General features: G+C 50.5%; 11 protein-coding genes across 11 annotated transcripts; 4 read left to right on the top strand and 7 right to left on the bottom strand.

Annotated features, from left to right (window-relative positions):
- Nucleotides 1–643: 643 nt before the first annotated feature.
- ALTATR162_LOCUS3838 (uncharacterized protein) lies at nucleotides 644–2,383 on the top strand (the record flags this gene model as incomplete). The annotated part of the gene is made up of 1 exon (XM_043311446.1): nucleotides 644–2,383. One exon carries the CDS (start codon nucleotides 644–646, stop codon nucleotides 2,381–2,383), a length of 1,740 nt encoding a protein of 579 aa, XP_043167381.1.
- Nucleotides 2,384–3,073: 690 nt separating this feature from the next.
- Nucleotides 3,074–4,696, bottom strand: ALTATR162_LOCUS3837 (uncharacterized protein; the record flags this gene model as incomplete). Its single annotated transcript, XM_043311445.1, has 3 exons — nucleotides 3,074–4,039; nucleotides 4,092–4,478; nucleotides 4,523–4,696. 3 exons carry the CDS (start codon nucleotides 4,694–4,696, stop codon nucleotides 3,074–3,076), a joined length of 1,527 nt encoding a protein of 508 aa, XP_043167380.1.
- A 3,086-nt stretch (nucleotides 4,697–7,782) lies between these two features.
- ALTATR162_LOCUS3836 (uncharacterized protein) lies at nucleotides 7,783–9,087 on the bottom strand (the record flags this gene model as incomplete). Its single annotated transcript, XM_043311444.1, has 3 exons — nucleotides 7,783–8,687; nucleotides 8,736–8,850; nucleotides 8,902–9,087. 3 exons carry the CDS (start codon nucleotides 9,085–9,087, stop codon nucleotides 7,783–7,785), a joined length of 1,206 nt encoding a protein of 401 aa, XP_043167379.1.
- A 1,109-nt stretch (nucleotides 9,088–10,196) lies between these two features.
- ALTATR162_LOCUS3835 (uncharacterized protein) lies at nucleotides 10,197–10,849 on the bottom strand (the record flags this gene model as incomplete). The annotated part of the gene is made up of 3 exons (XM_043311443.1): nucleotides 10,197–10,495; nucleotides 10,555–10,763; nucleotides 10,821–10,849. 3 exons carry the CDS (start codon nucleotides 10,847–10,849, stop codon nucleotides 10,197–10,199), a joined length of 537 nt encoding a protein of 178 aa, XP_043167378.1.
- Nucleotides 10,850–12,725: 1,876 nt separating this feature from the next.
- ALTATR162_LOCUS3834 (uncharacterized protein) lies at nucleotides 12,726–13,466 on the bottom strand (the record flags this gene model as incomplete). The annotated part of the gene is made up of 1 exon (XM_043311442.1): nucleotides 12,726–13,466. The coding sequence occupies one exon, from the start codon at nucleotides 13,464–13,466 to the stop codon at nucleotides 12,726–12,728; it is 741 nt and encodes a 246-aa protein (XP_043167377.1).
- A 1,831-nt stretch (nucleotides 13,467–15,297) lies between these two features.
- Nucleotides 15,298–16,301, bottom strand: ALTATR162_LOCUS3833 (uncharacterized protein; the record flags this gene model as incomplete). Its single annotated transcript, XM_043311441.1, has 3 exons — nucleotides 15,298–15,474; nucleotides 15,527–15,802; nucleotides 15,852–16,301. 3 exons carry the CDS (start codon nucleotides 16,299–16,301, stop codon nucleotides 15,298–15,300), a joined length of 903 nt encoding a protein of 300 aa, XP_043167376.1.
- A 725-nt stretch (nucleotides 16,302–17,026) lies between these two features.
- ALTATR162_LOCUS3832 (uncharacterized protein) lies at nucleotides 17,027–17,724 on the bottom strand (the record flags this gene model as incomplete). Its single annotated transcript, XM_043311440.1, has 3 exons — nucleotides 17,027–17,471; nucleotides 17,521–17,603; nucleotides 17,656–17,724. 3 exons carry the CDS (start codon nucleotides 17,722–17,724, stop codon nucleotides 17,027–17,029), a joined length of 597 nt encoding a protein of 198 aa, XP_043167375.1.
- Nucleotides 17,725–17,917: 193 nt separating this feature from the next.
- Nucleotides 17,918–18,585, top strand: ALTATR162_LOCUS3831 (uncharacterized protein; the record flags this gene model as incomplete). The annotated part of the gene is made up of 2 exons (XM_043311439.1): nucleotides 17,918–18,262; nucleotides 18,328–18,585. 2 exons carry the CDS (start codon nucleotides 17,918–17,920, stop codon nucleotides 18,583–18,585), a joined length of 603 nt encoding a protein of 200 aa, XP_043167374.1.
- A 332-nt stretch (nucleotides 18,586–18,917) lies between these two features.
- Nucleotides 18,918–19,219, bottom strand: ALTATR162_LOCUS3830 (uncharacterized protein; the record flags this gene model as incomplete). The annotated part of the gene is made up of 2 exons (XM_043311438.1): nucleotides 18,918–18,974; nucleotides 19,025–19,219. The coding sequence occupies 2 exons, from the start codon at nucleotides 19,217–19,219 to the stop codon at nucleotides 18,918–18,920; spliced, it is 252 nt and encodes an 83-aa protein (XP_043167373.1).
- A 271-nt stretch (nucleotides 19,220–19,490) lies between these two features.
- Nucleotides 19,491–21,782, top strand: ALTATR162_LOCUS3829 (uncharacterized protein; the record flags this gene model as incomplete). Its single annotated transcript, XM_043311437.1, has 1 exon — nucleotides 19,491–21,782. The coding sequence occupies one exon, from the start codon at nucleotides 19,491–19,493 to the stop codon at nucleotides 21,780–21,782; it is 2,292 nt and encodes a 763-aa protein (XP_043167372.1).
- A 1,169-nt stretch (nucleotides 21,783–22,951) lies between these two features.
- ALTATR162_LOCUS3828 (uncharacterized protein) lies at nucleotides 22,952–23,449 on the top strand (the record flags this gene model as incomplete). Its single annotated transcript, XM_043311436.1, has 2 exons — nucleotides 22,952–23,058; nucleotides 23,158–23,449. The coding sequence occupies 2 exons, from the start codon at nucleotides 22,952–22,954 to the stop codon at nucleotides 23,447–23,449; spliced, it is 399 nt and encodes a 132-aa protein (XP_043167371.1).
- Nucleotides 23,450–23,844: the final 395 nt, after the last annotated feature.

Genomic DNA, 23,844 nt, shown 5'->3' with positions numbered 1-23,844 from the left:
ACCCATCTTTACCCCGCCAAAAACGTGCTCATGCGACAACGTTAACGGTGACGTTAACGGCCGTGCAGATGTTAACTTCAAGGGTCTCTAAACTTAGCTGACAGCTCCTCGAACACAAGCATCGGAAAGTTTGTTCTCGATGCGGCCCGCCATACGACGGGTATGATGATCCACGTGACATCCCGTACAATCAAGCTCCCAATTACCCGGATCGCATGCATGTATCCTTCTGGCCCCACCATGGTTCCGGATATAACTATAGCGAGTTGTTTCCGCATAGCAAAACTCCTGTTTCGGTAATCCGTCTTGCTTAGTTATCGTTCGACAGCGGCGTTTTCGCTGGGCTTCGTCTGGAATCATGGAGAGCTTCAGCTTTCCTTCGCTTGCGTCTCACTTGTTGAGGTCCCACTGTGGTGAACATAGGGTACAGGCACGCGTTGGAACATGCTAAAGCGCTAGAGATAGCGGCTGTCGACAACCGAGGTATTACGACGCATACGGAAAAGCGACAGTGCATGCGGAAATCGGGGCGAGCTTTTGATTGCAAGAAAGATTCGGATGCTGCGTTATCAGAGTTTCTCTTCTTCAATCTCTGCGGCGGGCGATGATGGCAGATCATGACAGGCCGAGATCGCCATCAAGGATGTTGAAACAGGAGGATAACCCCGACCGAGGCACTAACGTAGACAGGAACTTTGAGGAGGAAGGCGTAGCAGAAAAAGACATCATGGAAACGAGAGATCGCAGAGATGCAGAAGAAACAATGTCAATCTCATCATCTCGAGCCTCGACGGCATCAGAGCATTCTACCAGTGCCGATCAGCAGAGAACATCGACGCCGAAACAACGACCAGTCACCCTAGCCAGAACTACCTCAGTCTTGCCCGAAGCTGTCGTTGTCCCGCGCTCACAGCGGCGTGGACTCCTCGCTCGCTTCGCTCTTATCCCGGAAGTCGAAAACCCAGAGCACTACGCGCGGCAAACGAAATGGTTCCTCACGTTTATCGTCGCCTTTTGCGCCATGGCAGCACCCATGGGTAGCGCAATTGTTATGCCCGTACTGCAGGAGATAAGCATAGCCTTCAACGCGACCGAGACGGTGACCAACATGAGCGTTGCTGTCTACATGCTTAGCATGTCCATATTCCCGTTGTGGTGGAGCTCTTTCTCGGAGCGACTGGGTAGACGTACGATATACATAAGTTCCTTCATACTCTTCGTCGTATTTGCCATTCTCTCCGCCATCAGTTCCAGCATTGCTATGCTGATCGTCTTCCGTGTCCTATCCGGTGGCGCAGCAGCATCCGTACAAGCGGTAGGTGCAGGAACTATCGCCGATATCTGGGAAACGAGAGAGCGTGGAAGAGCGATGGGCATCTTCTATCTTGGGCCACTTTGTGGTCCACTCTTCGCACCCATCATTGGTGGTGCTTTAGGCTCAGGACTAGGTTGGCGGTCAACACAGTGGTTCCTGGTCATATACGGCGGCATGACACTTATCTTCATCATTTTCGCTCTTCCGGAAACCTTGCACAGGAAAGAGAAACCATCTGCCGACCCGACAGCACCACAGCCAAGCAACGACACCGAGAAAGAGCAGAGCACAACGCTCGGAAGAAGCACCACACACGCCTCTACTGTTCAGAGGACTAAGAGTATCCTACTCCACCTACGCCACATCTTCATCGACCCACTACGCATCATAGCATGGCTCCGCTTCCCACCCGTTCTTCTTACTGTCTACTATGCTAGCATAACATTCGGCAGTCTCTACATCCTCAACATCAGCATCCAATCCACCTTTGCCGCCCCACCCTACTCTTTTTCCACTCTCATAATCGGCCTGCTCTACATCCCTAACTCCGCCGGCTATCTCCTCGCCTCGCTCTTCGGCGGTAAATGGATCGATAGTATCATGCACCGCGAAGCCCGGAAAGCAGGACGTTACGACGATCGAGGCAAGCTCATCTTTCGCCCTGAAGATCGTATGAAGGAGAATGCGTGGATTGCTGCGATTCTTTGGCCGTCAGCTCTTATAATCTATGGATGGACGGCGGAGAAAGGGCTCCATTGGATCGTGCCAATGATCAGCAACTTCTTCTTTGGTATAGGTAGTATGCTTATCTTTGCGCTGGTCAATACCATGCTCACGGAGTTCATGCCTCGGCGCGCGGCGTCTGGGATCGCTCTGAACAATTTTGTGAGGAACATCTTCTCGTTCACGGGCGCGGTAGTCGCAGAGCCGATATTGAGCGCGATAGGAAACGGGTGGTTGATGACGATTCTTGGCATTTGGAGTGTGGTCACGGGGTGTGCGGCGCTGTATGCAATGGGAAGATGGGGTTCCAAGTGGAGGGAAGCTATGGTCAAGGTTATGGGATGATAAAATGATATTTGGGGCCGTTGATCATTGCGATTCGATGTGTACGTATTCAACAAGGAATGTCACCATTGTGATCGTCGACGACTCTATATGTGAACTGCAGGCTACTCCTTCCAATGTGGATAACTTTGAGAGCATATTGTTCTACAACGTGAGGTGCAGACATCATTCGGCTTACCAAACGGTGGGCAACATCGATGCAGTTGAGGGCTGCAAACATGAGGCCGGCCCCTCGGGGTCTTGGCTCTGATGCATCGCCAATAGCATCACCACCCACGAGAACTGCCGTACTTCTTCCTACCTCCATTATTCCTTCCCCACACCACCTCAGTGCTTATTTCTCACGCTCGGCCTACCGAAATGATGTCTGCCACGATACTGCACCAAGTGAACTAGATATACTTGATCATGTTGGGGAAGAGTCTCACGGTCTTTAGAGTGTATTTTGCGGTGCTGTATTAAGGAAACTGTGGCTTGGTGTTTTGAAGCCTTTCTGCGTACACGGTACGTGTGCTTCCGGTCATTTAGACCACTAGGTATGGCGATGCACCTACATCCCCACAAAAGGCATCGCGGATCAGGTTCGCATAGCACTGCATAGGACTTACAGATCTCAAGTGTTTCAAGGATTGCTATTGATCTATCATTCTTCTATCATCCTGTATTAGCATGTCCAATCCGTCTCTATGCTCACGTTGACCTGCCGAGAGCTCTTATCCTATCGCCCCACCACCACAGGACTGCACACGCCGGCAATCCTAAACCAACCGTAACAAAGGCTAACGTACTGTTACCCCATCCATATCCCAGAGTGTTGTATAGGTTGGGCGCAAAGATCGGGAACACGAAGGCAAGACCATACGAAACTGAGCGAACACCTGCACCAGCGGAAGCTGCGAATTGGCCGAACTCCTCGATCATGTATGCAATGGTCGCTTGATTCACGATGAAGCTCCCAAGTGTGAAGATGATAACTCCGACGTCAACCATTATCCAGTGGAGTGTGCGTTCAGCCGACCATCCATACCAGAAAAGTCCGGCTGGCATGATGATCATCCCCGGAACCATGTAGGGGATGCGGAACTCGGGAACACCTTTACTACCAGTTCGCTTGATCAAATATCGATACGAACAGTCCATTATGCGACCACCTAATTGGCCACAAATTGTTGCGCCTATCGCAATCGACATGTAGTGCAAGCTGCTGACAAACTCAGATTGACCATACTTCTCGATCCATAGCGACGCATATGTCGAGAGCATGAGGGTGTAGACAGCGAAGGACAATGTTGCGGTCAGTGCATTGAGCCAGATAATAGGCCTTTCCATTAGAATTCGGACTGGACGCAGGAGGTGCTGCGCAATGCGAACACGTTCAGCTTTGGCGGTCGGGACGTTACCACCTTCGGCTAACGCTTTGCGACGTAGCAAGACCGGTGTGTATGATTCGCGAATCCAGACGAAGCCAAGAATCAAGATGACGGCGTTGAAGATGCTCATAATCCAGAATATCCATGACCAATGTATGGAATGGGTAACCAGTCCACCAACAATCGGTCCGAGAGCAGGGCCAAGAAAGGGAAGCAAGGACACCATGGCCAGAGATTTGCCTCGCTCATTCTCGCCATACATATCCGCCATCACTGGACCGTTCAACTGCAAGACGTTAGGTATCAGTATGCCAGACTTCATCAGACTCATCACTTACCGTGACGCCAACACTCGCCCCGGCTCCAGCCATAAACCTCCCAACTATCATCAACCCCGTGTTTCTGCCGACTGGACACAGCGCGTTCCAAACCACATACCAGGCATTACAAATTATCCAAACCGGCTTCCTCCCCCATACCTCACTAGCACTCGCTATCAAGAACGGCGCAAAGGCCATACCAAGGAAGAATACCGACATGGTAATTTGGGCTGTAGAAGCGCTAATAGCGAGATCCGAAGCGATGGCGGGAAGCGACGGCGCAATCATACTTGCAGACATGATGGGAATCAATTGGCCGAAGGAGAATATCGTTCCAATGATGAACTTGCGCAAAGGCTGCCAGTTGTAAGGATCGGACGAATCTGTTGGCGAGGCCCATATTGCCTAGGTTATTAGCGAAGGTATACCAGATGAGAACGATAACATACCCCGTGCTGGTTGTTTAAACGCACTAGACGGTCATTGATACGGTCGACAGTTGGGGACGATATCTCCGGGTTTTCGCCGTTGCAGTCTCCATGCTCGTCCCGAGATTTGGTACTGGATGGACTGGAAACCGTTGGATGGATTGCTTTCTCAAGGTCTCTGGAACGTGTCATCATAGTGGACCTCGTCATGCGAATCCAGATCTGATCTCAGTCAGTTTAAACTTCCATCACGTACTATTATATCACACGCGCTCGGGGTTCGGATCTAAAATCTTATCAGATCGGAGCTCGCAAATCTCGGTTTTAACGACTGCTGCCTAGCAGGATCTGATAACGCCTTACATGCCGCTGCTAATACTTTGACCTTCCTGTTCTGGCTGCAATACGGGACATAAACGGTAGAGGTAGAAAGGTGGTCGCGTCACGGAGTATTGAGGCATAATTATACTCTTTTTGCCTTCTAGCATCCAGTAATACATCGCTACTACAGCCGCGTATCCACCTCACGTTAACATCACTAATGCTAACAAGCGTGTCAGGATGCCGTCGTTCAAGCATGCTTTCATTACCTTTTAGTGCTCATTGACGCATCATCTCTGCTGCTTCATTGTGATTATCCTGCTTCGACAGTAGTATATCAAGCTGACCGATGCTGACATAACGTATAAAATGATGAATGCATGATGCGACGGAAAAACAAACATGTGCCGTGTGTATTCAACTAGGAGTAACGCATGGCTTCATGTGCCCTTTAAGATTAACTCCGCGCGTGAAAGGTTGCCCAGGTGTTTCGCACCACGGATTCGGGCACTCAAATTCCTTTCTTTCCGTGTGTGTCGCTTCGTGACACTCGAGATTTGTCCGAAGGCCGAATGTCTTTCTGTAGCCATAATGGACACATTTGAATTGGTGATTGTGCGTTTGAGTAACATGCTTGCTACCATAATATAGCAGATGTAGACTTGAGAAGATAGCTATTGCATACTTGAGTTCAACCTTTCTCTTTGCGACGTATGTGCATTGAGGGCATGCAAAAGTAGATAGAATGGGGACATTGTTGTTAGACCGGTGTATCTTGGTGCAACAGGAGACATTGAATTGCGCTTGACGGCGCCTTTGTCGTCGAAAGCGACAGCCATATCCGGACTTAATTCTTCTGCCTCCCCAACTATCTCCACGAGATGGCGATCCGACGTATCCTTGGCTGTGGAAGAACCGGAATCCAGTGACTGGAGACGTCCGCCTCGCAGATGGGGAATTATAACAGGATTTGGCTCCCACTCAAACATCGACGGAGGAAAACAGGCTTCCCTTGTTGTCATCCTCTTCACCCAATCGCCCAGCAAAAACTGCAAAAAGGTTGACGATAGCATCGCACGTTTTACAAACTCTTCTTGCAACCTTCCATTCATGTTGTAAGCGATCTATAGCGCGTCAGATTATGATCCCATATTGACTGTGCTACAGACGTACCAAACAGTGGCCCTCTACCAATCCTAAATCCAACTACATAAACCAAGAACTTCAGGCACTCGAACGGAACGCGACCAACGTGAAGAAGTGGTCCGAACGCTCCTTCAGCCTTGGGTTCCCCCAATTGATTATAGAACCTTGAGCATTGACACTAATTAGGATGCCCCATGCCTCTTCGTGTTTAAGCCCTACGACTCCCCGGTAGTAACGTAATGTTTGCTTGAGCAACTGGAATAGTAACAAGAGACCACCCATTGTGCAAATCATAGAAAAATGACGAGAAAGTGAGCTCAATGACTTCAACCCAGTACCGTACCACAAAATCTATGGTTGCCAGACCAACGATAACGCAGAAGTTCGCCAGCATCCAATCTTCCAGGTCGGTGGTGCGTGTTCCCAAGTCCTGGTCCCGTAGACTCTTGTCTTTTTTCGACCGCTGGCATATAGCGGTTCACTATCTTATTGATGGTTCAGAAGAACAATGCAATTCTAACCATAACCCCGAGGCACAGACATAGAATACAGGTCCAGCGTGAAAGGAATGGCATAAAGATAGTAGATGGAACGACTCGAGTGCAACCCCAGAACGTTCCCACAAAGAAAATAAGAACAGTGAAGTTGCGAAGAGCCACGGCCGTGAAGTTTCTGAAGTTTTTGATGTGTATCTCGACATCGTGGTTGACTGGAGGAGGGTTGGTTTCGTGCCCGGTTGCTGACATGTCGAAAGCTTTCATGCGAAATGATACGTACGTGGACGAGCAAAGCACACATAGACTTTTGTACTGTGTTCTAGGAGTCTAGTACGCGTGGGAGGAATACCACTTTTCGGACGCCTGATTGGCTTCCGCTGCCTCGGTAGCGTGCTTGCATATATGTGTATCGTAATCAGCTTGGATTTGTGCTTAAGCACACTGAGCTTGTGCTGTTCGTTAGCGTTAGCTATGCGCGCGTCCCTGCCATATGCAAGCGCCTGGGGCTCGCGGCTGCGCACCTATCGATCCGCAGCCATGAAGTCTTACGTGCCTGCTATCAGCTTGCCTAATACGTCTCATGCGTGGGCATAGTAATAGGGTCTTAGCATTTCTCATGCTGTGAACATGCCATCATGGCCACTCCAGTCTGTACCGATGCGGGGCACTCAAACCCAGAGGATATGGGGCGTCAAGCATTCGAGCAGTCGGGTAACCGTAGCGATCCGCTCCTCTACCTGCGAGCTTAAACGGTCGATGGGTGGCTATAAATTGATCGAGGAGGATCTGATAAATTCCGTTCCTGATTTCTGCCTAGGGTTACCATTTGCGTGAGTAGCATAGAGGCCTTACCAACCTCCTGGAAGCCTCAGTAGTGGACTTCCCAAGTTGGTTGCTGCTACTCTTCTCATCTCAATTCTGGAGCGTCCTCGGCGGCCAGCTGGAGTGCTAGCATTGTGGCGACGTTTGGGACTACTAGAATTAGTCACCTTCAGACATAGTGTCACAGAGACCTACGGCATGTAAAGGTTGTTCAGGATATATAAAACAGTAAGAGCTGGCTGAACGCTGTACAGATTCGTGAGAGCCGTCGGATAGAGAAGCGGGGAGCTTAGGTTATCGTAACAATATTCCGAAAGAACTTGACATGCTTGACTGACGAACAAGGAATGTTTTCAACGAAGAGACACGAGTATGAGAACGAGGAACAATGATGGCTTTATGTAGATGGAGCTATCAAAGGCCCATCACCCGAGAACAGGAGATTGCCTTAACCAATGCGCTGGTAAGCAAGCACCAAAGGAAACTTGAAGGGTCTTAGTCGATCCAGATACTGTCGCCCAAGGTGACGTAATCATCTATCAGAGCCCGACCGTAACTTCTGATCTTCGATGCAGCCATGTGCAGGTCTTCGCGTCTGTTCTTGTCAACAGCCATTGGATGTAAGTAGTCGTGAATACCACGATCCTCGGCGACATGGACGGTATCCAACGTGGACTGGTCAAGGCCGAGTAAAGTGACATAACCCGTTGGGGAGTTTGCGACGGCGACCACATCGCCGTCATTGAACGGCGCTGCAGTGAGCTGACCTTCGCCAAATCCCTGCCAGCTAGCTCGCGCAGCAACATTTATCACCTCACCTGTTGTGACGTTGAGGTTGAAAGAAGTGATAATAGCTTGGCGAGATGACTGTGAAAGTGTCCACAGAGTGCTTTTAGAAGCGGAAATGGCGAGCGACGACGTATGGAATTCTGTCGCGTCCAGAGAGGATGGGAGCAACCTGTATCGCACAAGAACAGTAGAAGTGTTCAAAAGAGTGTCACCTGCCAACGACAAGACAACTAGCTCGTTCGTATCCTTGGTAACGATGTACATCAATGTTTCAGTAGGATGTGCGACAATCTGCGAAGCGTCCGTGACGTTGATGAGGACATCAACACCAACCACGTCCTGCAAAGTCGGATCATCCGATATACGGAAGTTGGAAATAGACGTCGAAAGCTGCTGAGAAGTGCGTGAGTCTAGTGCGTGCAGATTACGGCCGCTGGGACTCCAAGCGATAGAGTGCACATCGCCGGCGATTTCTTGCGAGCGCAAGGTGTCGTAACCGTCTGGCGACAGACCAAAGACAATGCTGCACGTGCCGGTACTAGCGGTACCCCATATTGCCGTATTCTGAGTCGAAGAGCTTAGCTTTAGGGATCCGAAGCTAGTAGTGTTGCCTGAATATCGTTAGATGAATCCATGTAGACGCCACGAGGTAAACTGACATGATGATGGTATCTCCATAGTTCCTTCGCTAATGAGCTCGTATGTCGGCGCAATCGAGTGGCGGGTCAAGGTTCCATCTTGTGGACGACTGCTGAAGAGATGCTGCTTTGAACGCTTGCTTTTGTGTCAACGGATACGCTTCGTATTGGAGAACGAAGTACGGACGTCGAGAACCAAAGACGGCGACGGTCCACCCGCGTCTCTCGCTTGGATTGTGTACACTTTCCGCGACTCGTCGTCCATCTCCAGCGAGTACAAAGCCTGTCCATTAGTGGTACCGACTGCGAGATGGTGCAGAAGAGCATGCGTACATGTTGGTGCATATAGCACGACTGCAAGGAAAGCGAACATGACGCCGTGTAATCCGATGAGAATAAGATTGATACCAGTGAAACAATATGCTGTTATCATTAAATGTTCTAACAACATGTGACCAGACCTCCGCAGTGCTCATATCTGCGAAAGGGCATTGTGGGGTGCAGCTGTCGCGAGGAGAGATAACCAATATCGTGGGTGAATTCCTGGTGATTACCCACTAGCCCGAGTACCCGTCTCTCGGCAACCTACTCTGGGTACCCAGATCATGTCGGTAGTTATCTTCATCTAGATGCTTTAGGAACTGAGAGTCTCTGCCGAGCGAGTCGTCAGCAATATTGGACGAGATTGCGGATTAGGCTCAACAGATGGGTCATCTAATATAACGTATTCGGTAGTTGGCCGGAAGCGGGGGAAATTCTGAGAAACAACGATTGCCTGGTCGGCCTACAACAATCGTCGCCAGTATTTGCGCCTAGGTTTTTGAGGAAACCTTCGCGCTCGACGGCCAATGTACTTGTAAGGATGTCGTACAGTAAAGTGAGGAACGCGGGCGTGCATCAAGCAGGAATAGAGACTAGCGGAGAGCTTACGTCATCGTCTCGAACTGGCAAGCATCATCCCCTCTCGCTTTCTTTTGCAACAACCCCCAGTACTTAGAACCACCCATGCTCCGATCATCTTCGTTCTCCATACCAACTGCAAAGTCTCCTATCATTTAGTCATACTTCACATCGCTGGTAGGGCTTCGTATGTACCTCGAAACATTGCACTTGCGGCAAGGTCATTAGCTCGTCGAATCATACAAGGAGGTAATAACCGTCGGCAGGTTTTGGTGTATTGCATCAAAACACGTAATGTTCGCTTCGTGGGAGATACTCGCCGTTATGAGCGGACAAACAAAGACCTCACCTCCACTGATCTGGTGCTGGGGGCTTTGGGTCGATGAGATCGAAGCTATGTAAGATTACCAAACAAGTGGCGGTGATTAGATGTTTGCGAGTATGAGGAACAGTAATGTGATGCTGGAAGGATTTCTATATAGGCGGCTCATCAACTTGTTCTCATTACAGCTAACTAGGCGTGTAAGTCGGATACTCCTCACTTGTTCTTGTCGTATACGAAGTTCCTCCTCCCTTGCTGGCTCATGTCGCCTTCGGTAGATCCGGGAGGTAGTCTCGAATTGCGAAGTAGGCCTTCTTTGCGGCCCAATCCGAACCAAAAAGAAGCGGTGTCTGGGCAGGGGTGTTCTTGCCAGAGGCCTCGTTGTCGCGGACACCCCATGTGGTTACGCCTACGCAATGAGGCACCCAATAGCAGTATTGTGCGACAGCTTGGTATTCTTGCGGGTTAGCACCTGCAATATCCAGTTCCGTGATTGCAACCTCGGCAACATTAGCGGCTGCTAAAGATTTCAGCCCTGCCTCGACAGCATAGGCTTTGCCTATAGATCGTCGTTAGTACGCTTCCGAGATTCAGATGGGCGGCCGGAGTAGGTCATACCTGCGTCAAGATGTGTTTGCGATCCAATCCCGTCGATCAAAGGTCTTCCACCGGCTTGCCATTTGCCGTTCCACTCATTCACATTAGCGACCATGAACTTGTGTTCTGCATAGGTCGCATCCTCGAGATTGTAATCGGTGATGTATAATTTAGCGTCCGGGTCGGCGGCGCGAGCAGCTTCGAAAATGACTTTGATGTGCTCATCTCCCCTTTGTCAAAGTTAGGAAACTTTTGTCGCCTGCGTCATTTATATCGAGTGTACTTACAAGATATCGTAGAATGGGCTACTGCGCATGTGGTCTCCTTCAATCGCCTCGTTGACTATGTCTCACGCCCGAATCTTGCCCTTCCAGCCGTCACGCTTTGTTTATCCTTGATAGCTTTCACATAATCCGATATCAGGTCCCACCACAATAACTTGTGACCGCGAATACTTTTCTCCATTTCTACAGCCTAGGCGACAAGTTTGCCGGCATTGTCTAGAGTTATAACATTGCTTTCTGGTTGAGTTTCGGCCCATTTCATTGTGTATTCCGGTGTTATTTAGCCAAAATCTGCCTTGATGATGTTTTGATTCCTCCTTCAGATAGTCGAGCGAACTCCGTAGCCGTGCCGAAGTAAATTTCGCGGACGCCTCTGAAGAGTGCATCGATGCTGCCCTCTGGTCTCTCAGCTCTTTGATTCAGTGGGCTGGCTGCAGCAAGAATGGGTGCGAGGAGGAGGGGCGCAATCTTCATGATGGGCGGTAACTACCGATGCTGGAATGAATTGGAAGGAACGAGGGAAAGAGGTGTCTCGAAAATCCAGGTTTTTTGGCGATCTTTATAATAGTTTTGCGGAGAGCTTAGACGCTCCTCATTAAGCGCAACATGATTATTATCAGACTCCTGCTACTAGTCTTTATTCTTCTAATGGACAGAAGGAGGTTGTACCATATGAGTGTGTATAGTAGTAGTATAGTGACGTCGCATCGCCACTTGGCGTGATGTACACTTCACGGCCATACATCGCCGCTAGCGAGCCGGTCCTTCAAAGCATGTCCCACTTAGGACTGAGGCGTCCCGAGTCGTCGGTGCTAGATCGTGGTCGGAAGATTTTGGCTCCCGAGGATCCTAGGAATCAGCCGTTTTGATCTATTGATCAATAGGATTGTACAATAGAAACTACAGTGAAGAACAGCGTCACAGTGGGTGAAACGACAAGCACCGGACAAGTTGGGCAGGTTAGTTGAACTCAGGGTCAAGTGTATGCTTTGCACTCTATTCATTTACTAATTGCAAACGTATGTTTTGGCGGGTAATCCAGTCCCCTCATATGTTAAGCCGCAAAAAGGATTGGATATCTTCCGTGTCGCACGCCGGCCCAGATTCAACATCATCCCAATAGATATATGGAGCGTCATCATCCAACTCGTCCAATTCTGGTCGCCAGAAGACTAGCTTCCGCCAAAGCCAATCCCAGTACTTGCGCAAACGCCGTTCAACCCTCACTGTACCCTCTTTTGAACATTTGTGAATTGCCTTTAGATATGCCCGACAGCGGCACTTAATCCTAGACGGCAGTGCACCTTCATCCAACAACAGATACCATTTAACCCCCAGCAGCAAGTCTCTGATGGAAAGACGCTGCTTGAACCTGACACCATGGTCGTCGCGAAACGACTCGAAAGCAGGAGAGCGCGTAGAAAGTGGCGTATAAATCCATCCTCTAGGACCCGCAGGGAGTGGCAAGCAGGGTTCTTTATTACTAAGAAACAGCGGGGCGGGATAACGCCCACGCCGAAGAGCCGGTCTACGGTTGCAATGGGGCGTTGGTCGGTAAGAGAAATAGTCTTCTGTGAGTATAGGCCGGAGTTTTGCGTGTGTATCGGTACATGTGATCACATCTGTGTTTGTTAGACTGTCCATCGTCCGTGTTACTGTTCTCAAAACATCTATTAAAAGACGGTTCGAAACAGCGAAGTTTTGCAGGAATTGTGCGATGTAATAGTAGGCGCGCTTTGTGAAGGTGGAAATTTTGGGCTTTGTTTTTGCACACCAAGCTGATCTCTTGGTCTCGCATGCGTGGTTCACGCACAGTGCCCAAGTGTCTCAATATTCAACAGGTTTTCGCTGGTGCGCGATACTCCAACGTCGTCCACGATCTCATACTAATACCAGAGCCAAATGGTGCTAGACTACGGCCTCTATCCCTCCGACATAAACCCATTCGCCATCAGCATGGATGCGCCATGGACTTGCAAAGATTTGGCTCTTCTCACCAGTGTCGATTTCATCCACCTCCAGATACCATCGTCGCCACGTCGAATCCCAAACCCAGTCTTCCCAAGCACCAAGCATCTCTGCCGCAGTATCCGGCATCAGGTTGGCACCAGACATGCTCACATGCTCCCAAACGTTCCTGATCTCATTCAACTTCCATCGTGAAAGATAGACCCAGACTTCCTGGGAGGGTATGTAGGTGTAGAACTCATGCCATTCTGGATCCCACGTCCAGGAGTATGCTGATAAGGTCTGTTGAGGAGTGTTCTGTTGAGTTGGTTTTGTAGATTCGATCAAATGGTCGAGTAGCGTGATAGCATTGGAAAGGTCAGCGAGGTCGAGGACAGTCGGTATCGATGAGTTCGGTAATTGGTCTGGTAATTGCCAATCTCCTCTGGATCTTAGCTGTTGTTCCAAAGTTCGTAGTTGCGCTTCTAAAGCTTCCAGCTGAGTCTCGGTCTCCTTGTCAGCAGACGTTATGCTTACGTATGCCGTGTTCGTTCCACCGTCAGCAGGAACTACTGGTCTTAGCACGAAACCCTCACGTCCAGTTTTGACGTCTCTCATAAACCCCCGTATTGTCTGCTGAAGCGTCACGACAGCCTCTGTAAGATCCGGCGCTCGATCGCCGTCGATCGCCGCAGATGCCATATTTGATTTTCTCGTGGCTTGGATCAAGTAGCCCTAAATTTTTACTTTATGCCTTCGTTTGAATAGGCCCGGGAAGCAGTACGTTAGACAGATGTTGCGCAGTCTGTTGCAAGTGGTGTTGTTGAGTACAGGTTACCGAAGCAGCCGAATTTTAGCCTTCATCGCCACCACGAGAACTTTGCTTCTTCACGACAGCCATCGAGATAAGTAACAACACCTGCGTTGAACTCTGCCGACACGTCTAGGTGCGTTGTGACTATCATGCAAAGCGAGCTGGAAGATGGAAGACGGTGTTGCTTCCGACTGAAGAGGTTGGCGGCGTATTATTACGTCATTGCTCTGGACCTACCTGCAAGCTTCATGTCACAACTTCTATCATCCTCCCAAGCGATCAAAGCGTATGTCCGACACATTCTCCAACGTCACCGAGAGAGCTAGGCCTCGAGGCCGCGGCGATTGTATTAATAGCGGCTAATACGAAAAATGCGTTGACGGAGTTGTCGTGTGGTGTAAACATGAACAGGTTGAAACCCATGCTAATTGTGAGAAATAGAGACGGCCGACTGTCTGGCATCAGGTAAGGATACCATTGGGACTGTTATAGAGTACCTGTCGACGGGTTTCAAGTATGAATTCTCTGATATACAGAATGACAATGTCGTGGGTTCACGATGTCAGCACTTCCTTCGCACTCAGTCACCGACATTCACAAACCTAACATTACAGTTCTTAACCACTATACATACATAACATCTCCCATCATAGCCTTTAGAGATGACTTCCCTTTGATGCAAAACAATCCCTCTATTCCACATATAACTCATACAACAACACCTGCATAACAAGTTTCCCAACTCCCTAAAACATTTAACAATGCCAACAGAATTTTCCTACATCTCCACATCAACATCCCACTACTCCCAATCCTACCATCCCGCCCTCCACTACCGCTCTACGATTCCTTCAGACTACCTCCCCGACGATGAATATCGCTACCTACTAAAGCTACAAGACCGCTCGCGTCTAGAAGCTCATTTCGCCCAGCCCTCTCTCCCTTCTTCTTCTTCTTCTTCTTCTTCTTCCTCCTCTTATATATCCCCTCCAAAAACAGCATACCAAGAACGACAAAACTTGAGCCGCGAACGACGCACAAAGATTTCTAAGACGGCGTGTGCTACTCGTGCAGCATTAGGGCCGAGTTTTGATTTCACTGACGAAGGGTACGAAAGTACACAGGCAGCAGACAACAATCGATATGCAAGTAGTAGGTATCGCGACGAGAGTGGGCACGAAGACTATGTTCCGTCACGCCGTGTTCATGAACTCAGTAAGAGATACTGGGACGACGACGACGACGACGACAGAAGATTTAGAGAAGCTCGGTATCGCAAAACCAATTACAGCACGTATTCAGCCATGTATGGTGATACTAGACCTTTAGCACACCCGGAGCCTACGCCGCCGCGCAGAGAGCGGTATGATAGTGGGACTGGGGGAAGTATTGTTTATGGACCGACATCAGAACTCAGTAGTACGTTTAGCTGGAGTAGTTCTGATGAGGATGAGCCGCCGAAGCGCAGACGTATGAGGCGTCCTCGCCGGAGTAGGGAAGTTGGGCTGAATGGCTGGCTTTATGAGTAAATTTCTTGCGGTAAGTATAACGAAAAAGGTACATCAAGAAGGACATTACAAGAGGATATACACGTGTGCAAGATCACCGTGAAAGATGTCATGCTGAAATATTTACATTGAATTGTCTGGATGCAGTAGGCACGATCGCGGTAATGCATTGGCGATGTTGTACGGCGGTTCTTCTTCACTTGCTACAGTCTCAAGCAAAGCCGAAGAACTTCATGTCGTCCGCACCCCGAATAGGCACAGTGTGTCCAACGTTTTGTGCATAGATACCCTGGACATCAGGACCGTAGACAGTCCTTGTGTATCCACTCTGGGGGTCGTTGGCCGTTGTGCTCTGGGGCTTGCTGTAGTCGTAGCCGAAAACGCCAGCCTATAGATCGTTAGCATCAGACAAGGCTGTGAAGGGACATGTAACTACTTACCCATTGCTTCATCGTCTCCTGGTAGTTCTGCGGGCGTAGGGTAGTGTCGGCGCTACCGTGGTAGACCTGCATCTTGGGACGGGCACCAGTGTAGCTAGGGTACATGTTTTTGACAACGTTGGCCCAGGCTGCAGGCGTGGCGATGGAGTTACCCTGGGCGCACGTGCTGTTCCAGGCATCGACACCACCTGATGCAGAGACGAAGCAGCCAGCGCTTACACCTGAGTAGACGATGGCGGCCTTGAAGATGTCGGGATAGGTCGCTGCCATGACGTTCTGGAGAGACATTAGCATGTAAATCGAATTGGGATTTAAAGGGACGTACGGTCATCATAGCGCCACTGCTGGAACCGGTAACGAAGACCTTGGACGTATCCGCCTTGTATTCTTTAAGAGTCCACTTGACCATGTTGGCAATGGTGTTGCTGTCTCCGCCGCCCTCGTGGCTAAGCGTCGCCTTGCTGCTCACATCCCAGCAGGTACCAGAGTGAGGCGAAGATGGGTAGATGACGATGAAGCCATACTGCTCAGATAGCGTCTTGTAGGGGCTGCCATTGTAGTATGCTTGCGCAGAACCGGTGCAGTAGTGGATAGCAACGATAACTCCTGGTGATGCGGCAAGCTTCCTGGGCACGTAGATGTAGAAGCCTGCCTGGGTGGGTGCGGCACCGAAGGAGGTAACTTGTGAAAGTGTGCCAGGCGTCACGGCGCGTTTGCCGAGAGTTGCCGCTGCGGCTACAGACAGGAAGCTGGTGATAGCAGTGAGGAAGCGCATGGTGTTGACTTGAGAATGAACGAACGGGGTGGATAGTTCCAATTGCCTAGGGACATTGCCCCTCTTATAAAGCTTGTCTTCAGCCGGAGCGTGTGTACGGTTCAAGGGATGGGGTCTGCATTAGAAGAGTCTCTCCGAAACTATCCAGCAATCAGCAGTAGCGGAAATGAGGTCACGTAGTTCTGGCATAAAGTGTTTCTCCCCACATCTTCGGCGCCACAGCGTAGATGAAGGGCTGACGTTTGTTATTCGCCCCTCTAATTGTACTCGGAGGGAAACTAATGACCTATAGATTAAAAGCTTGTTTCTATTAATCCTAGCTCGGCAATGGCTCCACGCGCGACGTTTCGAACATCTCCCGACCCTTGACCTTTACCATGTGTTTACCCGGCCCGGGGGAATTTCTAAATGTACCCCACAGACTGCACAAACGAGCGCAATGCATGTCCAGATGCCATGTGATGCATGGAAGAATTGTTTGAAGGTCCACCAATTCGAGGTACACGGCATCAGCGGGTCTGAAGTAGGGCCGAGAAGCCTGGCAGCCTTGCATGGGCCAGCTTGAGGAATAAGTCCTGTGCGAGCGACATGCTCTAGTTCCGTCGTTGTTTGTTATTTGGTGTATGATCGAAGCATCGTGACGCAGAATGTTAAGCCGTGCTGGGCGTCGCACGGTTTGGTCGCGAGGGGTCTGGCATTGCGAGCTTCATCCTCAGATGTGTTGATCATCGTCCAGCCCACATGCCATCTCCTCTTCCCAGGCCGCCGAATGTCAGTCCGCCCATAACACCACCGCCTCCTCCTCCGCCAATGTTCTTTCCTTCGTTCACCGGCCTCTTCGCTACTCTTCCTTGTGCCTTGACGCCTTGGATGACTTTGTCTAGTTGTGTCTCGACGACGACTCCACCTACTATCATCTCGCCCAGTGTCGCATGTAGGGTTTCAAAGTTGAAGATCAGATCTAGTTCGCATACGTTTTCGAAGAGGCCGTCGAGGGCCTGTACGAAGACCTGAATGAGGTCGAGAAGCGCGAGAGGCGATTCAGTGGATGTGGATATTACGATGAAGTAGAGGGTTGCGTAGTGGCGGTAGGTGACGAGGGAAGGTGTGTCGTTGTGGGGAGTCGTGGGTGTGCTAGATTTGGAGCTGCTGGCGAGGAGCGGTGGCAAGCTAGACGTATATCAGAGAGGAGCGTGGTTGAGCTCATGGCGCGACATACGGCAAGAAGTTACATGCCGAGTTTGGGCGGTTGGCGACGAGGGTGAAGATCTCGGAGATGAGTCGCTGCTGGACGCTCGTTTCCTGGGTACTGGTCAGTGTGGGAGCGCAATGCTAGATGGCGTGTGCTGAATACCAGCTGTGTGTAGAACTTGGTCAGTCGCGGCTGACCGGCGTTGTTGAATACGAGGACGGCGTTGATCATGGTGGTGATGTTTGGTGGTGATGCTATTGGTGTTGGACCTGTCCCACCCAAGGATGCGGGGAGATGGGCGAGGGTCCATGCTCCAGCTCCAGTTGCTCCAGCCCAGGAACAGAAGACTCTCTCCCGCTACTCCGCAACTTTCACCACCATCAATTCTACCAAATTACTTGCTACCCATTTCACACCACGCACAATGAAGCCAGTCACTCGATTCGCTGGCACAGCCATTCGTCGCGCCGCTCGCACTTCCCTTCGCGTCCAGTCGCCCGTCAATTGCATCATCGCTGGCCGAGCTCCAGCTATCGGCAATGCTACCCCAGTTCGCAGCTTCCACGTATCAATGGGCATGAGGGTGGGTATTATGCCTGATTCAGAAGACCCGAAGCCAAAGGAGAGTGAAGCCCACGACGAACCTGGCAAGCCGACGGACCTCTCAATAGAGGAGTTCCATGAGCGCGCAGACCACTACTTGGGCGAGCTGCTGCAGAGGTTAGAGGAGGCTCAGGAGAACGACCCCACGATCGAAGTAGATTATTCTGTCAGTCTTTACTAAACAAGCTTCTTTGTACAATGACTGAGGACTCGATGCTAATCCCACCGCAGGCCGGCGTCCTTGAAGTCACCTCGCAACAGAATACCTTCGTTTTGAACAAGCAGCCCCCGAACAAGCAGATCTGGCTCAGCTCCCCGATTTCCGGACCGAAGCGCTTCGACTGGGTCGTGGCACAAGAGGGCATGGACTTCAAGGAGGGTGGTGGCATCGGCGACTGGGTGTACATGAGGGACGGCAGCTCGCTCACTGAGATTCTCAGGAAAGAGCTGGGCGTTGACGTCAGTGTCGACGATCAGGTCCCGCGTTAGTTTGAGCGGGCCATGCTTGGTAGCACATGCTCTATCTAGCACACCGTGTTGCCGTGGAACACGTCTCCAAGGACGGCCCCTCTGGTCAGACAAGGGCATACATGATTGAACGGTAGCCAATAGCGAATAGCAACAACAAATTTTGATTGTGCACGCTCAACTCTGCTTCCCTAGCTATTGTGTGTGGTATCTCTTTCGTCTTTTGCCAGACTACAACCACAAAGTATAACCAACATCCTCCAAACGCCCGATATATGCATTGCAACGCCGTAGGTGATGAGGACCAGAACTAAAACCTCCCAAAAATAATATCAAAGTGGGAATCGGGGAATTTAGGCGGTGATCGCAACACTCTTGGGCGCATCGTCGTTTTCTGGTGGAAGATCGGACTGCGACTTGTCAGTTTTCAATATCAACATGTCAAAATAGACGAGCATACTGGGTCGAATATAATCCGTATCATCAGGCTACAGCTGGGGCAGCGCGCGATGTCCTCTCCGTCGCGCATGTCATAGATGGAAATCTCAAAGCGGTCGCCGCATGGACATGGGTGATGGTAAATTTGCAGAGTCTCGTCGTAGAAGCAGTCTTCGATCTCGACCTCGTCGTAGAGGTTTAGCTCTTCGTCGGCCATGTTGAGTCGGTGTGCGTGTCGAAAGAGCGAATGAGTCTGCCGGCGACTGTGAGCATGTGGCGGGGTGGGAACTTTTGCCCGCAGCGCACCTCCGGCACGCTAGCCCTCGACCTGCATCAGCCCCAGACTACTACCCGTCCATTCACATCGTCAGAAGCTCCGAACACGTATAGCAACGCAAAGGCCACCCGCATTCCCACCGTACCACCCCGTCTGCGACCTTGACCCTACCATGGGCGCGTGCCTGCCGAATTGATCCACGTCTAGAACCATGGGCGATGTCGAGTCGGCGACGGTCAAGCTCGCGGAGCTGCTGCGACACCCGGAGGACCTCGACAAGATACCCGGACTCAAGGCCGAATTCACGCGAAAGAAGGCGGCTGTAGACGGCCAACTCCGCCATGGACTCAAAGAGCAGCTCGAGTTGACCCAGTCGGGCATGAGCAGCATCACCGAGGGCCAGCGCACCGTCAACCTAATCAAGGAAGAGATGATGAAGATAGACAAGCTATGCGCCGAGGCCCAGAACATGATTCAGGACTTTCCGCATATCAACCTAGTAGCGCAGACACACAAGAACTTTGAATCGGTCGAGAAGATGCGGAATGACATCGAGGCATTTGAAGACCGTCTGGAGAACCTCGAGATCCTGCTGGCACAGGACGACGAAGACCCCGCCAACCAGCCAAATCTGCTACAGGTCCACTACGGCCTGACGCAGCTACGAGACATCCGCGACGAAGCCATGGGCCAGATCAAGAACAGCGATACTTCCACCGAGCTCATTGACAACCTCACACTAGAGAGCGGCGTCACCGTACAAGACCTCTTTGCGCGTTTGGACGATGTCGTAGAGTGGTTCGATAGGCACGTTGGAGAGGCATGCATAAATTTGATACAGTTGGTACAGACCGACAACGTAGGCATGGTGGTTCGCTTGGCCGTCGTAGTCGAGGAAGAAGAGAAGACAGACAAGAAGATCAAGGCCCTGCAAGATGCGCAGAGGGAGTTTGGAGACCTTGCCTCTCGCTTCAAGTCCATTACCCAAGGACCCAAGGAGCTTCGCGGCTACAAGGAAAAGTTCATCACCTCTATCGAATATGTTTGCAAGGCGGAAATGGACGCAGCGAGAGAACAGTTCATGGAAGACCCAGAGAAGATTGAAAAGTCCTTCAAGTGGTACTTCAACAACCTCAACACGGTCAAGCTGGGCATGGTCGACCTCATGCCCAAGAAGTGGAAGATCTTTGACACATATACAAACATCTACCACAAGCAGATGCACGACTTCCTCATGGAGTTTGCCGACGATGAAGCCCTGGGACCGCAATATTTGCTGGCTGTCATCAACTGGGTGGACAAGTACTACGTCAAGATGCAGAAGCTTGGGTACTCAGAAGAACAACTGCAACCGCATGTCATCGACAATCGCAGTCCCGAGCTGATACGTACCTACCGCTCTGTCATTATTCAGGCCGTCGACCAATTCATGGAACGTATCAACAACCAGGACAGACAAAGGTTCTTGGAGCAAGATAAAACAGCATACGAGACCAACTTTGACGGCATCACTCAAACAAGATCGCTGGGAGATATGTGGACCCTTTTCAGTCAGAACATTGGTGTCGCGGCCAGCAGCCAGCGTTCTGACGTTGCCGACGGTGTGGTCGACGCCATGTTCCGTGCCTTGTTGTCTCGCCAGCGTATATGGACTCAGCTCATCGATGAAGAGAAGGCTAAATATCTTGGACCGAATTTTGTCCAAGATGAGGATGAGATATATGTTTTGCAAGAATGGCTTATCGCGCTCGCAAATGACCAAATCATCTGCATTGACGATGATATCGATGGTAGTGGTCAAGCCTCCTTCTTGACTGTCTTTGAACGCGAAGTCACGCCCATTGTCTCGCAAGATTACATGATCGACAAGCTGGCCAGGAATGTGGATGAAGCGAAGAACGGCTACATCGACATTTCATCTCACTGCATACAAGTTTTCAGCGAGCTTATCTTTATTGTCGATCTTAAGCCTGTTCTTTCCAAGTTCTTCACGGCAGAGTGGTACTCACGGACTGATATGGCCTCTATCATCACGACATTCAAAGACTATGTGGAGGAATTCCTCCCTCGCATTCACCGCTCGCTGCGGGATCTCATCATCGACTCTCTCGCCGACGAGCTGCTCGTTCAGTACCTCGGAGCCGTGCGTAACAAGGGTGCCAAGTTCAAGAGAACGGACCAGTTTGCGGCAAAGATGAAAGACGACCTTCTCACGGCGTTTGAATGGTTTAGGACGTTTGGTGAGCAAGGTGCCGACATCATGCAGCGATGGCGCGCTGTGCAGGAGTTTCTCAAACTGCTGGAATGCGACAAGTCGCAAGTGCAGTTCGCGTATGTTGAGTTCAAGACTGCTTATCGGGATGTTACTATTACATGGGTGGAAGCTGTGTTGAGGACTAGGGATGACTTTGACCGGGGCATGTTGAACGCGGTTAAAGCAAAGGCTGCAGAAGCTATTGCGGAAGATGCACCTCCTGACCCCATCATGGGCAGGGTGAAGTAGAGCTGATTTTGGCATATTTTGGCTGCTGAGGCGTAAGCATGTCTGGCGTTGGAGGTGTATTCATACCGGGTCAGTGTTGCAGCCACCGGAACGCGGTATCACTAACGACTCCAGAGCAATACGATATACCCCGAATTTCTGCCCGTTACTAGATTAGCGAATACGAAGCTTCTCACATCACTTTCTGTCTAGTTGACGAAAAGCCTACTATGGCTTCCTTATCACCTCACCCTTCCTCTTCGAATATGACGTCTGCAAATCGCTATCCGCAGTTCGCGCGCTCCTATCATGCACAAAAGCAGAAACGAGCGAGAATGAGCAACAAGATCGACAGGCACATTTCCTCGTCGGCAGGAGCATTCATGTTCAAGAAAACAGTCTAAACGGAAACGGCTAGCGTCAGGGGTCCACCAGCGTCTCACAACGGTGGAAGGCGCCGCGTGCTAATATCGTGCCGCTCCTATCAAAATGACCTTCATATGTAGGCCGCTTTGTTAGTTGGGGGTTGTGATTGGGGACGTTTCGAAACAACATGTCTGTTCAACAGAGGTCGCGTGCCTCAGTGCGATGAAATTCAACGACTCTGTAACATCAAAAAGCACTTTGCAAAGTTATGCGTCGACACGAAAAACACAAAAAGCCCACAAAGACGCGCAACACTCCCCCACTACCATCGACGTAATAGCAAGGCTTTCAAAACTTCAACCATCGCGCTCCTACCACCCGTCGATCAACCAACACAATCTCCGCTATCGCCCACCCCAACCTGTGGACCTTTCACGTAGCTCGCCACACCTGTCGTGCAAGGATCTCCCATCCAATCTAGGCTTCCAACCGCGATAAAATGAATCACTGCAGTCGATCGTTGAGCAAGGCTGGCGCGTCCTAACCCACATACAATCCCACCCTTCCATCTCTCCGTCATATGACTGCTAATATGAGACCTGTATAAGACCCTCGTATCCTCCCTTTCAGTTCTTCTTCATCCCACGATCACAGATAATCAATAGTACCTAGTATACTATTAGCCACTCTTTTTTCTCTCTTGCAAGCCAAGTCCAACTACAGTCTTTACTTCCAGCTCACTACCACCAACTCGACTTTATTGTCTCTTTTGATACCCATTTCATTACATTCTTCAACAACCTTCCAACAAAACTATTATCAAGATGCGTTTCTCCATCATCGCCGCTTCGCTCATCGCAGCTGTTGCTGCTCAGTACCCTTCTGCTGCTGAGGAGTCCTGCTCTGCTCCCGTCACAGTCACCGTCACTGAGTACGTTTACCCTTTTCTACCAATACGTTAGCACTATTCTCTGATCCCATTCCACCTTACCCATCCATCTCCAATCACCACCACTAACACCTTGTCCAGGACTCTGGCACACACCCCCGTCGCTCCCTCCATGTCCAGCGCCTACTACCCCACCACCACCCCCATGGCCGCCACCCCCTCGTCCCCTGCTCCCGTCATGGGCGGCACTGGCGTTCCCCCCATGGTCCCCGACGCGTCTTCCGTCGGTACCTTGCCCATCGCTTCTGGCACTGCTGCCCCCAGCGGTAGCGGAACCGGTGCTCCTTACCCCGAGTTCACTGGTGCGGCTAGCAGCTTCAAGGTTGGTGGTGCGCTTGCCGGTGTTGGTGCTGTTGCTGCTCTCTTCTTGTAGAGAGTAGATGTGTAAGGGAGGAGAAGAGAGGAGAGGGGAAGGGAGATTGTTGATACGATACCCTGGGGGATTGAATACTGTTCCTTGTGTAGCTTTTTGAATGGATGTTGTTTAAGCCAGGGTGTGGCTTTGCTTTGTATGAGATTTGCTGAACTGATTTCACACTGTGATTATTGGGCATGTGTGGAAAAAAAAAAGGGTCACGAACTCATGGAACTTGGTGTTGAAGATACCGAAATCTGGTTCTGATTTCGGTCGCAAGTGACGAAACCCATCGGGAGTCTATGTTCATGGGATATACTAACAGCAAGCAGAACATATGTGACTATGGCCTCCTCCTCATCTTCCCAACCTTCCGAAGTATTCTTTTCAATAGAATCCTCATACCACCACCA

This window comes from Alternaria atra, assembly GCF_907166805.1.
Source record: "Alternaria atra isolate CS162 genome assembly, contig: 23, whole genome shotgun sequence".
NCBI classification, from domain to species: Eukaryota; Fungi; Ascomycota; class Dothideomycetes; order Pleosporales; family Pleosporaceae; genus Alternaria; species Alternaria atra.
This window is presented reverse-complemented; position numbering and strand designations above follow the sequence as displayed.